The following is a 21,909-nucleotide window of genomic DNA, read 5'->3' as shown; positions in this document are numbered from 1 at the left end:
TTGACTGTATGGACCTCTGTAGGCAAAGTAATGTCTCTGCTTTTTAATGTGCTGGCTGGGTTTGTCATAGCTTAAGACTTTGGTATATCTGCCTTTAGTACTCCATGCTCATAACTGTGGTATGATTTTACCTCCCAGCATTGGTGGCGGTAGTTTAGTTGCTAAGTCATGTCCGAATCTGCAACCCCGTGGACGGTAGCCTGCCAGGCTCCTATGTCCTTGGGCTTTCCCAGGCAAGAGTACTGGTGTGGGTTGACGTTTCCTTCTCTAGGAGATCTTCCCGACCCAGGGATCGAACCCACATCTCTTGCATTGGCAGGTGGATTCTTGACCACTGAGCCACCTGGGAAGCCCCTCCCAGCATTAGGATTTGGTTTATGTAGGATAGGGGAGAACAAACTGACAGAGGTTGTTCCTGTCTTACTATCCCTTTCCCAGATAACTCTGGTGCTTTGAAATTTTCTAAAGGATGTGGCAATGAGTTCATTAAAATAACTTCAGTGGAAGAACTCCAGAGTTTTTCACAGAAAAGATACAGATTTGAGCAGCTGCTGTTCGCCTCTTTAGGTGTAGGAAGAAAAGAAAATGGAAGAGAGTGATTAGGGAACAAGTCTTGCCAGGCCTTTGCCAAAGACCTCAAGTCAAGTTGAAAGTAACAGGAAGAGTGCATTTGTTGTTATATGTAGACTCAAATAGTGTTACTTTTTTCAAATGATTGTCTCTATGGTTTTCTTCATTTGTTTTACTTCTCACTCATCCAGTTACTCACTACTACTAACCCAAACACCCTGAACTGAAAATACTTGATTCATTGAGTGGGAATGGCTGGAGTGAGGAGAGTGGAGATGAGACAGTGAGAACCATGGGAACCATGTTCAAGTGTCATGACCTTGGGCTCAGGGCCCAGAGTAGGGGTGTTTGGATGATGGGTTAGAGGGCAGGTTGTCCATATCTTATCTCACTGCAGCTGCTGAGACAAACCAGATTTAGTGATCAGAGCATAAGGTGAAACCAGTAACAGAACAGCAGTGATAAGCAATGCAGATGGAAGTGCATCACCAGGTTTACTCATCCTCATGCCGCACATTCAGACAGCTGATGGCTGAGGACTTGCTGGTTCACCTTGCTGTCGGAAGCCCCTCCTGTTGGAATAATAGGCCTTCTTTCCAGATGGGGCTTCCCTGGTGGCTTAGCTGGTAAAGAATCCACCTGCAATGCTGGAGGCCTGGGTTCGATCTCTGGGTTGGGAAGATCCCCTGCAGAAGGGAATGGCTACCCACTCCAATATTTTGGTATGGAGAATTCCATGGACTGTATAGTCCATGGGGTCACAAAGAGTTGGACTTTCACTTTCATTTTCCAGAGTGAAGAATAGGCCTCCACTTACGTATATATGTATATTTTTTTTCGTATATTTTTTAAGACAGTTAAACAAAATCACCATTGACCTTTCATAGTAGGCCTAGTAGAGAACTAGTAACCTTGGTGTTAATTAGGAAAATCTCTTTTCATATTTGAGTTGTAGGTGTTTTGCTGTTTACTGGCTCGAGCCTTAAAGAAAATAAAGAAAAATCCATTTATAAAAAGAAAGATTGATAACTGCATCTAAAATTTCTTACTTTTTTTTTTTTTTTTTTTTTTTACTGTGCGATGCTTGTAATTAATGCTACTAGATATTGAACAAATGTATCAGAGCTGGTGTTGGCACATGACTGTTGTCCCCCACAGTCACCTCAGGGCATTTGCCTCTCTTACCCACGTCTACTGCCCTTCCTTGCGGCCCTAGGGAGAGCTGAATTCTTCCTTGGAAACTGTCTTCTGAGACTTCAGTTAGTTCTTTGAAATATATTTGTTTGTGGGAAATCATTGTTTTGAGGCCCAAGTTTTTAGGAAGAGATCCATTAGAGCCAGAATGGGTGATCAAGCTCAATGATACCATTTTTTTCCCTCTCTCCCTCCTGGAAAGATAAAGGGCTTATTTTTCTGTATCAGATACATCTGTATATGGGCTTATGAGCTGACTCTGAAGTTAGCTTCTAAAGAATTGCCAAAGTATCTCAAGAAAGTTTTGCAAAACGGTTTCTATTGTGTTAAGTACTACCAAATAACAAGTGCATAGTTTGTAGCATTTTAATGAAAAAATTTCCCTGTATTTTGTTTTCGAGGATTTGATTTTAAGTGGCAGCACATACAAGGATCGCTTTTCCTTCAAGGTATAATATACTTTTTTTGCCTCCTGGTTATTCGGAAAAACCTTATGGGATTCAGCAGTCAACTCCCATTCATTTGCTTAAAAAGGAAAATCTTGAAAACCAATCCTTTAAAATATTTCATTACTTGGGAAAGCCTGCTTATCACGCCCCCCCCCCCCGCCTTTGACTAATCACTTCCCACCTGTGTAGAGGAATTCTCCTTAAGGATCATTAAAACTAATTCCTTCTTCCCTGCTTCCCTCCCTCCTTCCTTCCTTCCTTTCTTTCTCCTTTCCTTCCCTAGGTAATACTTTCTTAATGACCTTATTTTATTTCCTTCAATCCTAAAAGACTTTATCTTGTTACGTGCCATTAGGTTGTTCTGTGAAATTCCATAAGGTTTGCTTGGAGTGTGTTTCTTGTTAAAGTATTTGTAATTCAGTTAATTCATCTGTGAGACTTACCTCTCCACATGTACAGTCAAGCTTCACGTAGGCTTGACTACGTGAAGTGAGTAATTACTTTTCTTCTCCAAAAAATCCTTTGTATTTACATTTGCTCTTTAATGCATCTCCCCATGTGAGGTTTGTCTAGTATGCATTCCAGTGGTTAAAGAACAGGAAATAGTCCTGGAATCAAAGCTTGCAGAGGGGTCATTTGCCTTTGAGTTCTATGACTCCCGTGTGTTTGGAATTGTTTTACATAAGTCCTTGTCTTAATGAGGGCAGGTTTGAATTTTTTGCATATGCTTTTTCTTTCATTTTTTTCAACCATAGTTTGTGCTTAAACTTAATTTCTTAGTATTTCAAAAGCTTTGAGTTAATCCCCTCAAGCCACCGATTTATTTAAACCAACTCAGAGAGGATGGAGAGATGAATCAAATGAAAGAGCAACAAATACTTGCAGGCGTTTAAATAAACTAAGCAAGAGGGAAGGTTTTTAATGTTGAAATACTTAAATGATAGCATTTAGCTAGTCATTTGCCTTGCAAAAAGAAATTGCAAAAAAATAACTGGTTTCTTTCACTGTTACATGTAATTACTACTCAAGATAACTGTGAAGGTGAATAGTACTATCATCTCCCTTTAGAATGCTGAGAGGAATATACATATAAAGCAGTCCTTGGGAGAACCATTCTTCCTCTCCTTCCAGCTTGCTAGTGAGAAGGGATAGATGAGAACAAACTGATGCTGCAGAGACCATGCAGATATGTAGCTCTGAGTCTTGAGGGAAGGAGCCATGCAAACTTTAAATGTCAGTTACTGGACCATTCTGGTGAAAAAGATTTGCCCTGTCAGCAATAAACTGAAGGTACTAGGTATGTAAGAGAAGCACGTGATATTTTCAGTAGAGTTACAGAATTAATTTTATTCTGTATTTGCCCTTAATTTTTATGCCCTTGAACAGAAACATGATAGGAATGGCTTGCCTGTGTTTTCCATTTGCAGTTACTTAGATGAGAAATGTAAACCTGGGAGGGGAGATTTCTGGAATGTACAAACACATTAGTGGGGCTTCATTCCATATTGCTGTTAGATGCATTTTCTTAGGAAAAAAGAGTCCCTCTCCTCCAGCAAATCAACAGTATATTGTATGGCTGAGAGATTTGCCTTTGTAGCATTGACCTAGATTAAACCACCAGTTATTAGTATCTTGATATTTACCCTTAAGCCAAAAGATAACATGTTCTATGTTCAGTTGCCAAGTCGTTTCTGACTCTTTGCGACCCCATCGTCTGTAGCCCGCCAGGCTCCTCTAGCCATGGGATTTTCCAGGCAAGAAGATTGGAGTGGGTTGCCATTTCCTTCTCCAGGGTCTTTCCAACCCAGGGATTGAACCTGTGTTTCCTGCTTTGGCAGGTAGATTCTTTACCACTGAGCCACCAGGGAAGCCCAAAAGATAAAATATGTTCCTGCAAAATTGCCAGAGTTTTCAACAGGTACTGAATTATATGTAATGTCTCTGCAGAGAATTAACACATGGAAGAAAGAATCATGACCCTGTGGCCCTTTTGCTTATGGGATCTGGGGGACTTGGGAAATACCATGTGGCAGAGAGTCTTTGAAGAGTCCAAGACTGGGAAGGGACTTCCAGGATAGTAGATAGTTACCACCCCCGTCCCTGCTGCTAGTTTTCTTTTCTTTCTTCCCAGGAGTCTGTGCCTTCATCTTCCCCAACTGGTACTCCCAAGCACAGTGTGAGGAAAATGACAAGCACGGAGGACCTGAAGGGGACCCACTCTGAGGGGCTGATCATGATGCCTCCTGCTGTAATGAGTCCAGGCAGCTTGAAGAGCGAGTCTGTGCCCAGCACCTCGACCAAGCAGCAAGGGCAGGCAGCCACACCCTCTGTCGGCCGAGCTTCCAGCAGTCCAGGTAAAGGAGGAGCGAGGAGCTGCGTGAGAAAGGAGGGGAAATTCATGAGACCATTGCAGGATCCTAAGGGGCGATGCATCCTGTTCAAGTAGATGCCGACAAACGGGTAGCGTGTCTTTAGTCATCGTCTGATTCTGATACTGATTTGGAAGGCTTTAGAGTCTTAGGATGTAGATTAGGAATGGGTGACTTCTAAAGTAGGGTTGTTGTTGTTGTTCAGTCACTCAGTCATGTCTGACTGTGCGACCCTGTGGACTGCAGCACGCCAGGCTTCCCTGTCCATCACCAACTCCCGGAGCTTGCTCAAACTCATGTCCATTGAGTCCATGATGCCATCCAACCATCTTATCCTCTGTCGTCCCTTTCTCCTCCTGCCTTCAGTCTTTCCCAGCATCAGGCTCTTCACATCAGGTGGCTGAAGTATTGGAGCTTCAGCTTCAGCATCAGTCTTTCTAATGAGTATTCAGGGTTCATTTCCTTTTGGGTTGACTGGTTTGATCTCCTCGCACTCCAAGGTACTCTGAAGAGTCTTCTCCAGCACCACATTTCGAAGGCATCAATTCTTTGGTGCTCAGCCTTTTTATTGGCCAGCTCTCACATCCGTACATGACTACTGGAAAAACCATAGCTTTGACTATATTGACCTCTGTAGGCAAAGCAATGTCTCTGCTTTTCAATATGCTGTCTAGGTTGGTCATAGCTTTTCTTCCAAGGAGCAAGCGTCATTTAATTTCATGGCCGCAGTCACCATCTGCAGTGATTTTGGAGTCCAAGAAAATAAAATCTGTCATTGTTTCCAGTGTTTCCCCATCTATTTGCCATGAAGTGGTGGGACCAGATGCCAAGATCTTTGTTTTTTGAATGTTTAGTTTTAAGTCCGCTTTTTCACTCACCTCTTTCATCTTCATCAAGAAGCTCTTTAGTTCCTCTTTGCTTTCTGCCATAAGAGTGGCGTCATCTGCATATCTGAGGTTATTGATATTTCTCCTGGCAATCTTGATTCCAGCTTCTGCTTTATCCAGTCTGGCATTTTGAGTTATGTACTCTGCTTACAAGTTATAAGCAGGGTGTCAATATACAGCCTTGACGTACTCCTTTCCCAATTTTGAACCAGTCTGTTGTTCCATGTCTGGTTCTAGCTGTTGCTTCTTGACCTGCATACAGGTTTCTCAGGAGGCTGGTAAGGTGGTCTGGTATTCCCAACTCTTCAAGAATTTTCCAGTTTGTTGTGAACTACTCAGTCAAAGGCTTTAGCATAATCAATGAAGCAGAAGTAGATGTATGATTAAATTAGTAAAATATAGGGACTTCCCTGATGGGCCAGTGGTTAAGAATCTTCCTTGCAATGCAGGGGATGTGGGTTTGATCTCTGGTCAGGGAACTAAGATCCCACATGCCTGGAATCAGCTAAGCCCACATGCAAGTTCTCAGCCTGTAGGCTTTGGAGCCCGTGCACCACAACGAGACAGACCCGGAGCAGCACTTAAAAGCTCTCACATGAGGCAACAAAAGATTCTATGTGATGCAATGAAGATCCTGCATGTAGCTAAGACTCGACACAGCCAAATAAATAAATTTTTTAAAAAAGAGTTTAAGAACAAACCAAATAGTAAAATGCTGTATAAGTAAAGAGATTTAGGTAGTCTCTAAGGGCTTGTCAAGATAGTTGCCACCAGATGGTAGTAGTATAGCTAGAGTAATTCCTGCATCCTTAGACACATCCTTGCGAGTGACCTTTCAGACACTCTCCCTTCAAGTCATTGGTTCAGTCAGTTCAGTCGCTCAGTCGTGTCCAACTCTTTGCGACCCCATGTATCGCAGCACGCCAGGCCTCCCTGTCCATCACCAACTCCTGGAGTTTGCTCAAACCCATGTCCATCGAGTCGGTGATGCCATCCAACCATCTCATTCTCTATTGTCCCCTTCTCCTCCTGCCCCCAATCTGTCCCAGCATAAGGGTCTTTTCCAGTGAGTCAACTCTTCGCACGAGGTGGCCAAAGTACTGGAGTTTCAGCTTCAGCATAAGTCCTTCCAATGAACACCCAGGACTTGTCTCTTTTAGGATGGACTGGTTGGATCTCCTTGCAGTCCAAGGGACTCTCAAGAGTCTTCTCCAACACCACAGTTCAAAAGCATCAATTTTTCGGCGCTTAGCTTTCTTCAGTCCAACTCTCACATCCATACATGACCACTGGAAAAACCATAGCCTTGACCAGACGGACCTTTGTTGGCAAAGTAGTGTCTCTGCTTTTTAATATGCTAGTCATTGGTTAGTTCTGGAGAAATAAAAATCCTGAAAAGTAGGTAACAGCAGAAATATCCTAAGTAGCAATTTTTGAAAGACATGAACCACCCTGTTATTGGTGTGCTGCTCTTGAATTTGACAGTTTGCCATTGTATTCCAGATGAGAGTCTTGATTTTGACCTTTTGGTTTTTCCGGGTAGTGTAGATTGGATAAGTGAGGTGTTGCTCCAAGGAGTTTGGGAAGCAGAATATGATTTACCATCAGAATCCATTGGTGAAGTCAGTCCAGTGTGGTTGAACTTTGAGAGATGTGGGATGCTAACTGAGGGATATATTGGATGGATATAAAGAATGGTTAATCCCTTCTGGGTACCTTGTTGTCCCAGAGGAGACAGCAAAAGGGTTTATGGTTACATTGATGATTCAAGGAGATTATTGTAATCCTCATCAGAAGACTGGGTATTGAACATTTACTACATGCCAGACATCGTGGCACATTTTTTCATAAATGTTTGCAGTTTATCATCATGATACTCCTATAGGGTTTTATTTTTATCCCTGTGTTATAGATGAAGAGACCCAGACTTTTTGAACCAGTAACCAAGAGACCCAGAGAGACTGAGTAACTTGCCCATAGTCATGTCAATGTACGTGGTAAATGGTAGGGTTCGACTATGAGTCTAGGCAATCTATCTCTAGAGTCTGAAGTCTTAACCTGCATGATATTACTAACTAATCTATATACATAATGGACACTCACAGCATGGGGTAGGGGGGTGGGGCAAGCTGGGTGCCTACATAGGGCCAGTCAGTACATGAATCTTCTGTTGTTGTTGTTGTTCCGATAATAGTGATGATTAGGAATTGAAGCCAAAGGTACATGGGCCAGCAGTAAGAATCCACCTGCAATGAAAGAGACGTGGGTTAGATCCCTGGGTCAGGAAGATCCCCTGGAGAAGGAAATGGCAGCCAACTCCAATAATCTTGCCTGGGAAATCCCGTGGACAGAGGAGTCTGGCAGGCTACAGTCTATGGGATTGTGAAAGAATCAGACATGACTTAGCGACTGCACAACAATAGTACATATATCTGGAAGCCTATTAGGAAGTGATTTGGAATTTTTTTGTTAATTAATTTCTGTTGGAGTATAGTTGCTCTGCAGTGTTGTATTAATTTCCACTGTGCATCAGAGTGAGTCAGCTCTACTTGTACACATGTCACCTCTCTTTTGGATTTCCCTCCGGTATAGGTCACCACAGAGCACTGAGCAGAGTCCCCTGAGCTATACTGTAGGTTCTTTCTGGGATGTTTTATAGAAAGATCTCTTTCTTGACCATATTTCGCCTCCCAATTTGCTGTTTGTTTCTGGAATTCTGACTGTGATTAAGATGGGGTTAAGGCAGTGGTTTTCATACTGCTTCTATATTCCTAGGATTCCATGACAACCCTTGGGAATTAGGAAGCCCTTTGTTCCTGTCCCTTGTCCCTTCTACGAGATCAGCTCTACTTCTGTCTTTTTCACTTATTTATCCATACAGTAACGAGGCAAGAGCTAATTTAATTAGTGCCTACCTAATCTAGGTGTTCAATGTTTTGTTTAATATAGTAACCAGCTATTAGACATAGTTCCTGCCACCTTGTAAATGATATGAGGAAGGCATTCAATAAGCATCTAAATAAGGACAGATTAAGATAAATGTGATGGGAAAGACAGAATGGTAAGAGGGAAAGAACAGAGAAGGAGAGAGGAGGGTGATGCTCTGGGCAAGACTTCAGACAGTGAAGAGCCTGACACTTGGGGGAAAACAAAGACCAGTGAGCCAGTGGCCTCATGGGCAAGGTGGAGAATGGGTTGAGATGAGGTTGGAAAAGTAGGCAGTGGGCTTCTTATGCAGGGCTTTCGAGGGATTTAGGGGAGTTTCACAGAAAGAACTGTGGATTAAACGCAGTCATCAAAGCATATAAAGGAAGGGAATGTTTTGGTCTCAATTAATTTTTTAAGGATTACTGAGGTATTTTGTGAGCAGAATGGTTTTGTGAGGGCAGACTGGAATGGAATGGGTATGTTGGAGGGGAGTTTATGGTGGTCTAGGCAAGAATGGTAGTGCTTTGGATTAGATTGCTCTAGTGGAAATGGTTATGTGTGGTATTTGTTTGGAAAAAGCACTTTGCTGTGGAAAATTTTGTAAACCTTTGGGTAACATCATCTCTACACAAGACCCCTGTGGGATCTTCTTGGGAGGGATGCATGTTAAGTCCTTTCAGTCATAAGCCCTTTAGCCTTTGTTAGTGTCTCGGGACAGCAGTGGAACACCGGGAGGATGTGGCCTGGTTTGTGCCTGTGTCTGGGGGGCAGGTAGGCAGTGTCCAGCACGTGGAGTGGTGAGGAGGGAGGTCTTGGTGCCAGAGTGGAGGCTTCTGATCTAAACATTTTCCAAAGACAGAATGAACATTTTGGGGCTATTTAGTTTTTTTCTGGACCAGCCCCTTCTGAGTCCCATCTTCTTCCTTGTCTCCTTTTCCTTGGTTCCAAGTAGAAGACCATGTGTGCCTGCTGGATTGCATTGTTGTTGATCTCCAAGACATGGACATCTTTGCTGCAGAGAGACACCCACGAGAGTATTCCAGGGTCTCAGAAGACAGCAGCGGAGATCTGATCTTCCCCTCCTATTTCGTGAGACAGACAGGAGGAAGCCTCTTGACCGAGCCCTGTAGGCTGAAATTGCAGGTGGAAAGGAATTTGGACAAGTGAGTGGTTTATTTTCAAATAACTGTCTATTGTAAGTAGAACTGTGATAGCTTGGAAACCAGTGCTGTTAAGTCTGGAAGGGCATGGATATTTACTTATATTTTCATCTATGTAACAAATCTTTGTTGAGTCCCTACCATCTGCTAGACATGAGGGCTCTTTTGATGAAAGAAAAAACTTCTACCTTTATGGAGCTTGCATTTCGTTGAGGGATATAGGAAGGTAAGTACATGATTCTAATTTTGTGTTTGATTCAATTTTCAACTGTACTGTAGGATGACAGTAGGTGCCTTAGAAACAAACAGTAAGGGACCTGAATTTAGCATGGATTTCGATGGCAGAAGGGAGGTAGTGATGACACTGAAGAAGTGTTTGGAAGAGGTGACATTTGGATTCTGTGTTCCAAATGCAATAGATTCTGGATCTGCTATTGATATTTACCCTGGAGCTCCACCGAATCAGAGTAACTGTTTAGATGCTATTTTGCCCGTTTTACTCCAGTTAGCCATCTGAAAGTGCTCCATAAAGACCATTGAACTGACTGTAATTTCCTTCTTAATCGGCTTCAAAGCACAGGATGCTTAATTTCTGTAGTTTGGAGCATGGCCTCAGTTAGTTCTATATCTGACTGGGAAACTTACTGAAAAGGAATGCACTCAGACCCCATCTGAGACCAGCAGAAGCTGACTCTCAGGGCCAAACCTCAGGTGCATATTAACAAGGTCCTCTGATAGCGCTTACACTCCACTGGCCCCAGCAGTGGACTGGGACTGCTGGTTACAGTGTGTGATGCCTGTTCAGTTTGGGGCATTAATTTTGGGGAAAGCAGCAACACTCAGATCTTAACTTCAGGGAGAGATGAGGCGTGGCTGTGAAGTAATGAAAGCAAATGATTTTCATTTGCAGCATTTTGAAAAACAGTGTCACTACTTTTCCAGAGTGTGATTTTAATCCCTCTTGGGCCACTCCCTTCGCAGTTCATCGGTTTGGGCAAGTCATTTAGTGTCACTGTTTTGTTTCTCTCTGGATTAATGATACAGCATAGCCACTCTCACTGGGATTTTTGTGTTTCATTCTTACTTGTTATTCAAGTGCTCTCTGGCTGGTGTTCAGTTATGGTTGGCATGGGCTGTATTTGATTTTACTGGCTTAAACGTCTTAAGAGGAGCTTCATTATTTAGAAATTGAACATTTTGTTTTCTTTTCAAGTAATGCTTTCCAAAAAAAAAAAATGTGCTTTACTGCTCTGCTTATCTAAACTTCACCCACTTCCATCAGTGTTTATGTGCAGGTAATTGTGCCCTGTTAGCCCAGATAGAAGGGGATGACTAAACACAGGGTATCTGATCAGCTTCTCCTGCCCTGGACCTGGCAACCCAGGGGGTTCTGGGTAATCCTTTCCAGCTTTTTTTTGTTGATTGCATGACTGGTCTTTTTTCACCTGGTTGTATGAAGGTTTTTCTCCATAGACAAAGTATTTTTAATATTTTTCTTCAACTGCAAATCCTGGCCTTCTGCTCTATATACTTGGAGCATAGCCTCTGTAAGATCTGTGATATCCACTTCACCTTTAGGAGGGTAGAGAAAAAGCTCTTTGGTGTTGGGATGAAGTATACCCCTTTCCTGGGCATTTTTTTTTTTTTTAAAGATTATTTTTTGGCTGCGCTGAGGTCTTTGTGGTATAAAGGATGTTTAGTTGTGGCAGGCAGGATCTAGTTCCCTGAGCAGGGATCAAACTTGGGCCCCCTGCATTGGGAGTGCAGAGTCTTAGCCACTGGACCACCACCTCCCTGACCTGGGCATTTTCAACATCATTCCTGCCTGCCCATCTCAGCTTGAAATGAGTGACTGATTCAGGTTTTATCCTAGTGTCCCATCTTGGCTCATTATGAAACACTGGTTCCTTTTTTTTGTTACCACTAAATGGATAAAGAGCTTGTCATTTTTTCTTTTTTATTGAAATATAGTTGTCGTACAATAACGTGTTAGTCTCAGTTCTGCTACATGATAATCAGACATTTGCACACGTTATGAAATGATCTCTGCTATGAGCCTAGTAACCATCTGTTTCCACACACAGTTATTGCAGTATCATTGGCCATATTCCTCATGCTGTATAGTATATCTCCATGGCTTGTTTATTTTGTGGCTGGAGGTTTGTACCTCTTAATCCCCTTCACCTATTTTTGTACCACCCCCCACTCCTCTGTTCTCTGTACCTGTATCTTTCCCTTTTGTCTTTTTTTCTTTTTAATTGCTCTCCCAACTATAATGTGTAAATTATTTCTGAGTCTTATGAGATTTTTCTTTATTCATCAATTAGTTAGCTCAGATTTGGGGACTTTATAAATGTATCTTTGGGGAGAAAAATGGCCTTTTGTAGCTGAAGGATGACACTCAGTTGTACTAACTTGCTTCACTTGGACTCATGAAATTTTTGTCATTGAAGGTTAGAAATTAATTGGTTGATAAGGGAGGTGGGTACATGTTAGCACTTATATTTGGATGTGAGCTGTGTCAATGTTAAGTTCGTGATCTTTTTGTGGAAGTGACCTTTTATCTTTTTCCATAGAGAAATAAGTCATACGGTGCCAGACATATCTATCCATGGCAATCTCTCCTCAGTCCACTGTTCTCTGGATTTGTGCAAGTACAAGCTGATCCGGGGTTTATTGGAGAACAACCTTGGAGAGCCCATAGAGGAATTCATGAGGCCTTATGATTTGCAAGACCCAAGGATTCACGTGAGTGTGACGTTAGGTTCTTCTGTAACCCTTGTGGTCTCATGATCATCCTGTGTATCTGTTCCTCAGAGTCAGCTGGGGAAAGAAGATGGAGCCACAAGCAAATTAGATTTCATGACATTAACTCCATTTTGAGATTGATATCAACTATGAATTGATCGACATTTTCCTTTTCCAGACTGTTCTGAGTGGAGAAGTATACACGTGCATGTGTTTCCTCATTGATATGGTAAATGTAAGTCTGGAGCTAAAAGATCCAAAAGGAAAAGAAGGTGCTGGGTCCCTAGCCAGGTATGGCTGTGATTATCTGGTTTTACTGTTAGTCATGGTGGTAGAGATCCCGTACACCTTGTGCTGTCGTGTGGGGCAGAGGTGGCACAGTGGTGGTTCACAGCTGAATCTTGTCTGCCTGCAGGTTGCTTTTTGGTTGCTCTGCACAATGCTTTTTAAAAAGTTTAAATTCATCTATCACTCAAGACAGCTGAGGTTATGCTGTGGTAACAGGCACTCCAAAATACCAATGACTTAGAAGAGTGACAGTGTTTTTCTCCTCATGTTTCATGTCCATTATGGGTCTTGGGCTGCTCTGCTCACTGTAGTTACCCTGGCTGACAGAGCTGCTTCCTGTGCCAGCGAGAAGAGCCCTTGAGTGGTCTTGAATGTCATTGGGATCCTGGTAAACCCTGTGGGGCCAGAACATGGTCCCACGTGAGTGCAGGGTCAGGAAGTAGTCTCCCTGTGGGTCTGTGTCGAGGGAGTCCAGAGCTATCTGGTGAACACCAGTGTTGACAGCCTCACTGGCCAGAATTGGAGAATTGTACATGAAAACGTTTGGATTTCAGCTTCCTTTGAAGAACTGTAAGTTTTGGCAGTAGAGGGCCAGTGTTCTCAATTAGAAGCATCTGGGAGCTGAGTGGAAGCTTGGGTGGCCTTTAGATAAGGCATGTGCTCACCCAGCAGTTCACTAACTTATGTCTTCTTGGTTACTATAGACCAGGAATTTGTGATTAGTGGTATAGAACCCTCAAGAGAACATTGTATTTTCACACTTGACAACATTTTCATCTCTTGACAGCCAAGTAAACTTGAGCAGATATTACTCCTGTTCTCCAGATAGTTTTTGACTAGTATAAGATCATATGACTGGAAAAGTGGTTCCGTATTTGAAAACAGGACTTCAAGGCTAGTAATTTTTCTATGGGACACACTCTGTCTTCTATTTTGTTTTTCCCTTAAAAATTCATCCAGGTATCTAACTCAACTAATGAGAACATGATATGGTGGAGATGGGGTCCCAGATTGATTATCTTGTGAACCAGCAGTTTTTTCTGATGACTGGTTATGTTCTTATTTTCTTTCAATATGGGGTAATTCTGTCTGGATTGTCATGATGGTACTGAGTGATTAAGAGCTGCCCATTGCAGCTCTGCCTGTTATTTAAAAAATGGCAGTTGCAGATGCATTTTCTGTTGGTAGATGAGCTGCATTACTTCTCTCCATGAAAAGTGTTATTGTTGTGGTGGTTCCCAGGAACTTCTTGCATAAAAATTCAGCAGACTGTGGAGAGAGACTCCTCCAAGCAGGCCAGGAGTTGACAGATGAAGGACTAAAGGGACCCTCACCCCTGGGGATTATTACGAATATATAGTCTTACTAAACTTAGGTGAGAAATGAGAATGCTAACGAATCAAGCATGCAACAAATATGTGGTAGGGTATTCCCCATGAAGTTCCCATGGACAAGAGTGTCTCCTTAGAAATGGAAAAGAAGGTACAAGGCAAAGTGAGACTTTGATCCATTTTGTGGAGACTGTTAAAATCAGTGACAGATCTGAGTGAAGTTATCTCCTTCATAGAACTTAGGCATATTTATGATTTTGTTCTTTTATTTTAAACATATGTAATTTTGTAAAATGGAAGCATTCAATGTCTTGTCTGCTTTCTCCCATAGATTTGACTTCAAGAAGTGTAAACTGCTCTATGAGAGCTTTTCCAACCAAACCAAGTCCGTTAACTTGGTTTCCCATTCCATGATGGCTTTTGACACCCGCTCTGCTGGGCAGAAGACCAGTCCTGGTGTGACCAATGTGTTCACCTGCATCTTTCAGCCCTCTAAAAGCAGCAGCACCACCCAAGGCTCCATTCAGATCGAACTGCACTTCAGGTGGGAGATCTAGACCTTGACTTTGCCTTTCTTTATCATGACATACCCTGTTGTGGCCTGTGGGCCAACACCATGTAGGCTTTAGAGCATCAAAAGACTGAACCATCTTTGAGAAATAAATAATGGCTTATCAGTGCAGTGTACTGTATGTTAAGTAACCATGCAGTTTCACTGACTGGCCAAAAGATGTCTCTGTTGCCTTAAGGAAAATAGTTAGGATTAAACCAGATTCTTAAAGCAGCCTCCCTATCGGATGTGTATGGGTGTGTGTGTGCCTGCCCAGTTGCTAAGTTGTGTCCAGCTCTTTGCGACCCCATGGACTGTACCCTGCCAGGCTCCTCTCTCCGTGGGATTCTCTTGGCAAGAATACTGGAGTGGGTTGCCGTTTTCTCCTCCAGGAGATCTTCCCAACCTAGGGAGTGAACCTGCATCTCCTGTATTGGTAGGTGGGTTCTTTACAACTGTGCCACCTGGGAAGCACCCCCATCAGCTGTAGACTTTTAATGTGTAAAGCGACTTGGGGAAGGAAGAAATTATACTCATTTAAGGGGAAAAACATCTTTTGGTCTATAGAAATGATAGAAGGGACGTGGTGTTAACTTATATTATCGCATTATCTGTGCAGGTCTTAATGACTGACTTCTCCATATAAAACAAGCTTTAGCCTCCTTGAACTAGATTATGTTTTTCTTCCTGGCATTATGGGAGGCACTGTTGTGTGTGAAAAGAGCGTAGGTTTTGGGATCACATAGATCTGGGCTCAAAACCTTCATCTACCACTTCCTAGTAATGTGTCCAAGGACAAGTTTTTTCATCTCTTTCACCTGCATTTTCATCTACTATAAAATAGATAAGAGTTACTGTACCTACCTCATAGGAAGGAGGTGATAATTAAAAGGCAGAGTGCCAAAGAATCGATGCCTTCAAATTGTGCTGGAGAAGACTCTTGAAAGTCCCTTGGACAGCAAGGGGATCAAACCAATCAATTTTAAGGGAAATCAACCTTGAATATTCATTGGAAGAACTGATGCTGAAGCTGAAGCTCCAGTATTTTGGTCATCTGATGTGAACAACTGACTGACTGGAAAAGACCCTGATGCTGGGAAAGAATGAGAGCAGGAGAAGGGAACAACAGAGGATGAGATGGTTGGATGACATCACTGACTCAGTGGACATGAATTTGGGCAAACTCTGGGAGATAGTGGTGGACAGAGGAGCCTGGTATGCTACAGTCCATGGGGTCACAAAGAGTCGGACATGACTGGGCGACTGAACAACAACAATAATTAAACATCACTTTGCCGGCAAAAATCTGTGTAGTGAAAGCTATGGTTTTTCCAGTAGTCATGTATGGATGTGAGAGTTGGACCCTAAAGAAGGCTGGACAACAAAGAACTTTTGAATTGTGATGCTGGAGGAGACTCTTGAAGAGCCTCTTGGACATCAAGGAGATCAAACTAGTCAATCCTAAAGGAAATCAGCTTTTGAATTATGATGCTGGAGAAGACTCTTGAGAGCCTCTTGGACATCAAGGAGATCAAACTAGTCAATCCTAAAGGAAATCAGCCCTAAATATTCATTGGAATGACTGATGCTGAAACTGGAGCTCCAGTATACTTTGGCTATCTGATGCCAAGAGGCAACTCACTGGAAGAGATCCTGATGCTGGGAGAGATTGAAGGCTAAAGGTGAAGGGGGAGGCAGAGGATAAGATGGTTAGATAGCATCATGATTCAATGGACATGAATTTGAGCAAACTCTGGGAGATAGTTAAGGACAGAGGAGCCTGGCGTACTCAGTCCATGGGGTTGAAAAGAGTTGGACACCACTTAGCAACTGAACAACACCAACATATAATTAAACAAGATATTATGGCTACTGCTTGGCATAGATGGGAGCTGTTACGATTATTCCTGATGTAGCTTATGTTATTTTATGACACACTACTGTAAAATTTTTTGATTAAGTGGGCATAGACCTGAAAACTGAAAAATTAGGTACTATCGATAGAAATTCAAAAGGTGACCTTTGGAACTGATGTCAGTTTCATTCTATTAGTGCTTAATGTCATCAAATAAGTTGTAAATATATAAACCAGTAAGTAAAAAGGCTGGGGAAAACTTCTTGGTTAGGCAAGAGAGGAAAAAAAAAAACCTTACTAAAACTGTACTTTCATTTGCACACATGTGACATTTCAGTGTGCTGTTCAGTGCATTCCTCAGGGTTGAGTTTTCCTAGGGAGGGGTCGTGATCTCCATATGCGTTTAGGACTTCTGCCTAATTAGATATTTAAACTTTTACATGAGCTTTTAAAAAAGTGTATTAATTATTTTATTTTTGGTTGCACTGGGTCTTCATTGCTGTGTATGGACTTTCTTTAGCTGCCGCTGGGGCTAGTGGTTGCTCTAGGGCTAGCTACTCTTCATTGCAGTGAGTGGGCTTCTCATTGCGGTGGCTTCTCTTGTTTTGGAACACGGGCTGTAGGCATATGGGCTTCAGTAGTTGAAGCACAGGGGTTCAGTAGTTGTGGCTCACCAGCTCTAGGGCATAAGCTCAGTAGTTGTGGTGCATGAGCTTCATTGTCATGTGGCATGTAGAATCTTTCTGGATCAGGGATCGAACCGTGTACCCTGCAGGTGGCAGGTGGATTCTTCTTTACTGTACTGTCAGGGAAGTCCTTGCATGAACTTTAAAACAGTTTAGTAATGGGAATGCTAGTTGCCTCTTACTCAGCCTTACCAAGGGTCAGGCACTTTACTTGCCTTTAACTTAATTCTCACAAGTTTGTCCAGTGGGTGACTTCTTCCCCATTTTACAGATATAGGCATAGAACCTTGGATGGGGTTAAGTAACTCTTCTGAGATCACATAGCCAGTAAGTGAAGTAGTCAGAACTCAGGCTTGGGCCTCTGATTTTAAAGCCTGTGTCTTGTCTAACAATTGTCAAGCCCACCACATTTTAGTGACTGGGCTGATTGCAGTCAGATGATAAGCTGGCTGTGACTTGCAGTGCCTTTGTTGGAAGATGATGTTTATTTGAACAGGAGGCTTGCATACATTTGGTCCATCTGCTGAAACAGTTTCTTTTTTCAGTTTGCTTTGTTATTGAACTGGCTTTCTCAATATCAGCTAGTTGTCCCACCTATTAGATTTTTAATATACAAGAAGCCTTAAAATACTAATAAATTTGTATACTAACGGTGTATAATTTCTCAGAGGCTAATAATAACATCGTCCACCTTGGTTCTTGCTAACAGAAATACCGTTGTTAGTGAGAGGGTTAAAGTGTTCTCTTGATTGGAACTTTTGAACGCTTTCTGTGTCTTAAGAAGAATTGCTCTTCTGTTAGGATTTTGTATGTCAAATATAAATCACTTTACAGTGTTTAAAGGCTTGAAATATTTTCCAGAAAAGGGATCAGACATATTTTGACTTTCCAGTTAGTTCATAGCGCTGACGATCTGTGTTCAAAACGGGGTGGAAAAATTTTACTGAGGGCAACATTTTTTCTCTATTACAAAAGGGTAAAGTGTTTCTGTGAAAAATGCTGTGTCTGTATGAAGGAGACATGCACTACAGTGCCCTTTTTCTAGGGGCAGTGAGCCAGGTTTAGGAGAAACAAGAGACTGGAGAAGCTAGCCTTAAAAAAAAAAATCTCCGAGTCAACTTTTCCTGAATAGAAGCCCCTTTTAGGGCCGTGAAGCAGGAATGTGTAGTAGCCAGAGCCCCAGAATCGATTTCGGGCTCACAGAACAAAGTTCAGCCCCGAAAACTATAGGGGTGTCTCTGCCCATTTTTCTTGTCTTACCCATCTCTGCCTACTAATATACTGACAGTGCCTGGATAAGGCCCTGACCACACCATGGCTTGAAGCCAGGCCTGAGAGTCCTTCTAGGGTTTTCACCTCAAATACAGACTTGAGGGTAATGGTGGCAACGAAACCAGTACCCCCTCCCCCTCTCCCGCAGCTCTCCTTCTAGGGTGCTTGGGGTGTCAGCCACAGTAAACATCATCTTACTTGTCCTCCCTCTTTGGCTAAACAATCTGGGGTCTCAGGCTAGTTCCAGCTAGAGAAACCATCATGTACTAGTATGTGAATTTGATGTTTATAAAGAAGTGATCTTAGACATTGAAGAAAGAGTACCTGCCTCTCTGATTTTGTAGAAACAGCCTGTAGTGGAGAGAGCTGACATTTATCAGACTTGATATGTGCCTGGTGCTTTCTGTCTTACTGTTTTATTATTGCTTGGTTTATAAGTGAGAAAACAGAAAGATAAATATATGATATTATTTATATGTGGAATCTAAAAAAAAATGGTACAAATGAACTTATTTGCAAAACAAAAATAGAGTCACAGATGGAGAAAACAGTTGTCTTGTTACCAGGGTAAAGGGGGAGGAGTGGTAAATTGGGAGATTGAGATTGATAGGTACACACTTCTGTATATAAAATAGGTAACTAGTGAGGACTTACTGTACAGCACAGGGAACTCTACTCAGTACTTTGTAATGACCTATATGGGAGAAGAATCTTAAAAAAGAGAGTGGATATATGTATAACTGATTCACTTTGTTCTACAGCAGAAACTAACATAATGTAAATCAACTATTTTGTTATTGTTCTTTAGTTGCTAAGTCGTCCCACTAAGTCAGGTCCAACTCTTTTGCCCCATGGACTGTAAACCGCCATGCTTCTCTGTCTGTGGGATTTTCCAGAGAAGCATACTAAAGTGGGTTGCCGTTTACTTCTCCAGGAGATCTTCCTGACCCACGGGTTGAACCTGCTGACGACTCAGTGGTAAAGAATCTGTCTACTGATGCAGGAGATGCAGGTTCGAGCCCTGGGACAGGAAGATCCCTGGATAAGGAAATCAGCTATACTACGATAAAAATTTTTTTAAAAAGTGAGGAAAGAGGCTCAGAGAAGGTAGACAACTTACCCAAGATAACACAGCTTTTAAGTGACACGATTTAAGCCCATGCTTTTTCTACCACACCAAGATTTCTCAAACTCAGCACTGGTGACATTATAGGTTAGATCATTCCGTGTTGTGAAGGCTGTCCTAAACATTATGGGTTGTTTAGCTGCATCCCTGATTTCTACCCACAAGATACCTATAGGAACCCCTTCACTTGTGACAAAAATGTCTCCAGACATTGCCAGATGATTCCTAGGGGATGGAAAATCCTGAGATGGGGATGTCTGAGAACTGCAGGATGACATACTTGCTACTGCTTTCTTATGATACATTCCTTCTTGTTTAAAAATATGATTGACTTTTGAAAACACATACTGAATGTTTTATTAGACTTGGGGTCAGAGTTTATTGATATTCAAAGCTTAGTTTAGAAGATGCTGGAGGGCTTCCCTAGTGGCTCAGTGGTAAAGAATCCACCTGCCAATGCAGGAGACATGAGTTTGATCCCTGATCTGGGAAGATCATACATGGTGCAGAGCCGCTAAGCCTGTGTACCACAGCTATTGAGTCTGTGCTCTAGAGCCCAGGAACCACAACTATTGAGCCCACCTGTTGCAACTATGGAAGCCTATGTGCCCTCGAGCCCATGCTCCACAACATGATAAACCCCCACAATGAGAAACCCAAGCACTGCAACTAGAGAGTAGCCCCAGCTTGCCGCAACTAGAGAAATGCCCACACAGCAGCAAACACCCAGTACAGCCATAAATAAATAAATAAAATTTTAAAAAAAGAAAATGCTAGAGTATCACCTGCCCAAATTGAGTGATATATTTGCAGGTTAGTGAAATGTCATGTTCCTCTTTTCCTATTTTATTTTTGTGATCTTCTTTCTTGTAGGTCTACAAAGGATTCCTCCTGTTTCACAGTTGTTCTCAACAATCTCCGTGTGTTTCTCATATTTGACTGGCTGCTGCTGGTGCACGATTTTCTCCATACCTCCAGTGATGTTAAGAAGCCAACTAAAGTTACTCCTTCTCGCCACCGTAACTCGAGCAGCGAGTCTGCTGTAATGCCCAAAACTGTGAAAAGTGGAGTAGTTACCAAACGGTCTTCCCTCCCTGTGTCCACCGAAAGGCACCTGGAGGTCAAGGTCAACGTAACAGGTAAGTGTATGTAGTTGTGAGTCACTGATTCTTGGTTTCGATTTTAGGCTAATTTTGTGTCTTACAGTATGACTTTTCTGTTGCCTCTGCATTTTGACATGAACACTTAACGTGTTTCCACAATTTGCAGACTAACAACTGTTGACTTTCTTGACCTCTGTTTTCAGATGGGAATTGCCTGGTCCACAGTGAAGGCTGCAAGATCTAGTCCCTCTCCTCTGACCCCCCCTAATGCATGTGCCTGGCCTGAGTACCCACCTGGGCAATGATCTTTTTTCTCAGTGTTAAATCTGGCTTCAATTTTCTGTTTGATCTCCAGGGCCCGAACAGATGTGCCTTACTGAGTTTAGGCAAAGGTGGTATGTGAAAAATCTCAGTTTAGAAGATAAATAAATGAGGGGATTGGTGCTGGCTTTACAAAAAGAATATTTTCCTTTATAAACAGATTTACCATGGTTTCTGTTAACTAGTAGACTCTCATAGCACATCTGTACATATATGTGTATTTATTGTTATGTTTGTGATATATCCTATCTCCTGCACAGTGATTTGAAAGAATCTGGATAGCTCACGGCATTTAAAATAGATTTAGTTTCAAAAGTTCAGTTTATACATGTTTTTTGATGAAAACAAAAAGTAAATTTGCCATGTCCATGTCCAGATGAATAGAAAACTGTCTGTGTCTACCAATTTAAAAAGCAAAAAAAGTGGTCCACATTCTTTGTAAACAACCCTGAACATTTACACAGATATGACCTGGTGCTCTTTGCTGCCTGACCAACATCAGTATCTGAATATGCTTCCTGGGAATTGAAAACAAATCGTCGCTTGGAGAAGGGGTGGTTCCCCGAGCTTCTTAGTGTCTGTTCTGCCTCCCAGGAGACCTAGCATACAACTACATTCTAAAGAGAGAAAGTGCATCCTGGTCTTATGTCTGTGCAGTGCTCTGTTGGCTCAGCTGCGCCTGGCCAGATCTGCAGGACCTGCTCAGGGTGTCAGCAGAATGTCAACAGACATCCTGGACATCTGATCTTTCTGGCTGACCTGTCAGTCCCCGACCCAGTAAATGTGCTGTCTGGTTTACGACATCTGCTGCTTTCACTTTCCAACTTTGCCCTAGTTGACGATACTGTTCTTTCTAGGCACAGAGTTTGTGGTCGTTGAAGATGTATCCTGTTTCGATACCAATGCCATCATTCTCAAAGGCACTACCGTGCTCACCTACAAGCCCCGATTTGTCGATCGGCCCTTTTCAGGAAGTTTGTTTGGCATTGAGGTAAGAAGTCTTTGTGTTGATTGAAGCCCTCAATGTTTGGCTTAAGAGAAAAGCATCTGGAGAATAATTTTACCTCCTAAA

At 42.3% G+C, this 21,909-nt stretch overlaps 1 protein-coding gene across 9 annotated transcripts in view; it reads left to right on the top strand.

The window, feature by feature from the left end:
- Positions 1 to 21,909, top strand: part of VPS13D (vacuolar protein sorting 13 homolog D) — a 265,619-nt gene that overhangs the window by 57,971 nt on the left and 185,739 nt on the right. For all 9 annotated transcript variants that reach the window (XR_009695793.1, XR_009695794.1, XR_009695795.1 and 6 more), the window contains exons 26-32: positions 4,345 to 4,567; positions 9,350 to 9,560; positions 12,134 to 12,305; positions 12,484 to 12,596; positions 14,256 to 14,468; positions 20,287 to 20,552; positions 21,695 to 21,828. Coding sequence is in view for 6 of the 9 variants with exons in the window: in XM_061160354.1 (XP_061016337.1) it covers positions 4,345 to 4,567; positions 9,350 to 9,560; positions 12,134 to 12,305; positions 12,484 to 12,596; positions 14,256 to 14,468; positions 20,287 to 20,552; positions 21,695 to 21,828 (1,332 nt within the window). In the remaining 3 variants the exon portion in view is untranslated. The remainder of the gene's footprint in view (positions 1 to 4,344; positions 4,568 to 9,349; positions 9,561 to 12,133; positions 12,306 to 12,483; positions 12,597 to 14,255; positions 14,469 to 20,286; positions 20,553 to 21,694; positions 21,829 to 21,909) is intronic.

This window comes from Dama dama, chromosome 14 (assembly GCF_033118175.1).
Source record: "Dama dama isolate Ldn47 chromosome 14, ASM3311817v1, whole genome shotgun sequence".
Taxonomy (NCBI): domain Eukaryota; kingdom Metazoa; phylum Chordata; class Mammalia; order Artiodactyla; family Cervidae; genus Dama; species Dama dama.
The sequence above is the reverse complement of the archived record's forward strand: the minus strand, read 5'-3'. Positions and strand labels throughout refer to the sequence as shown.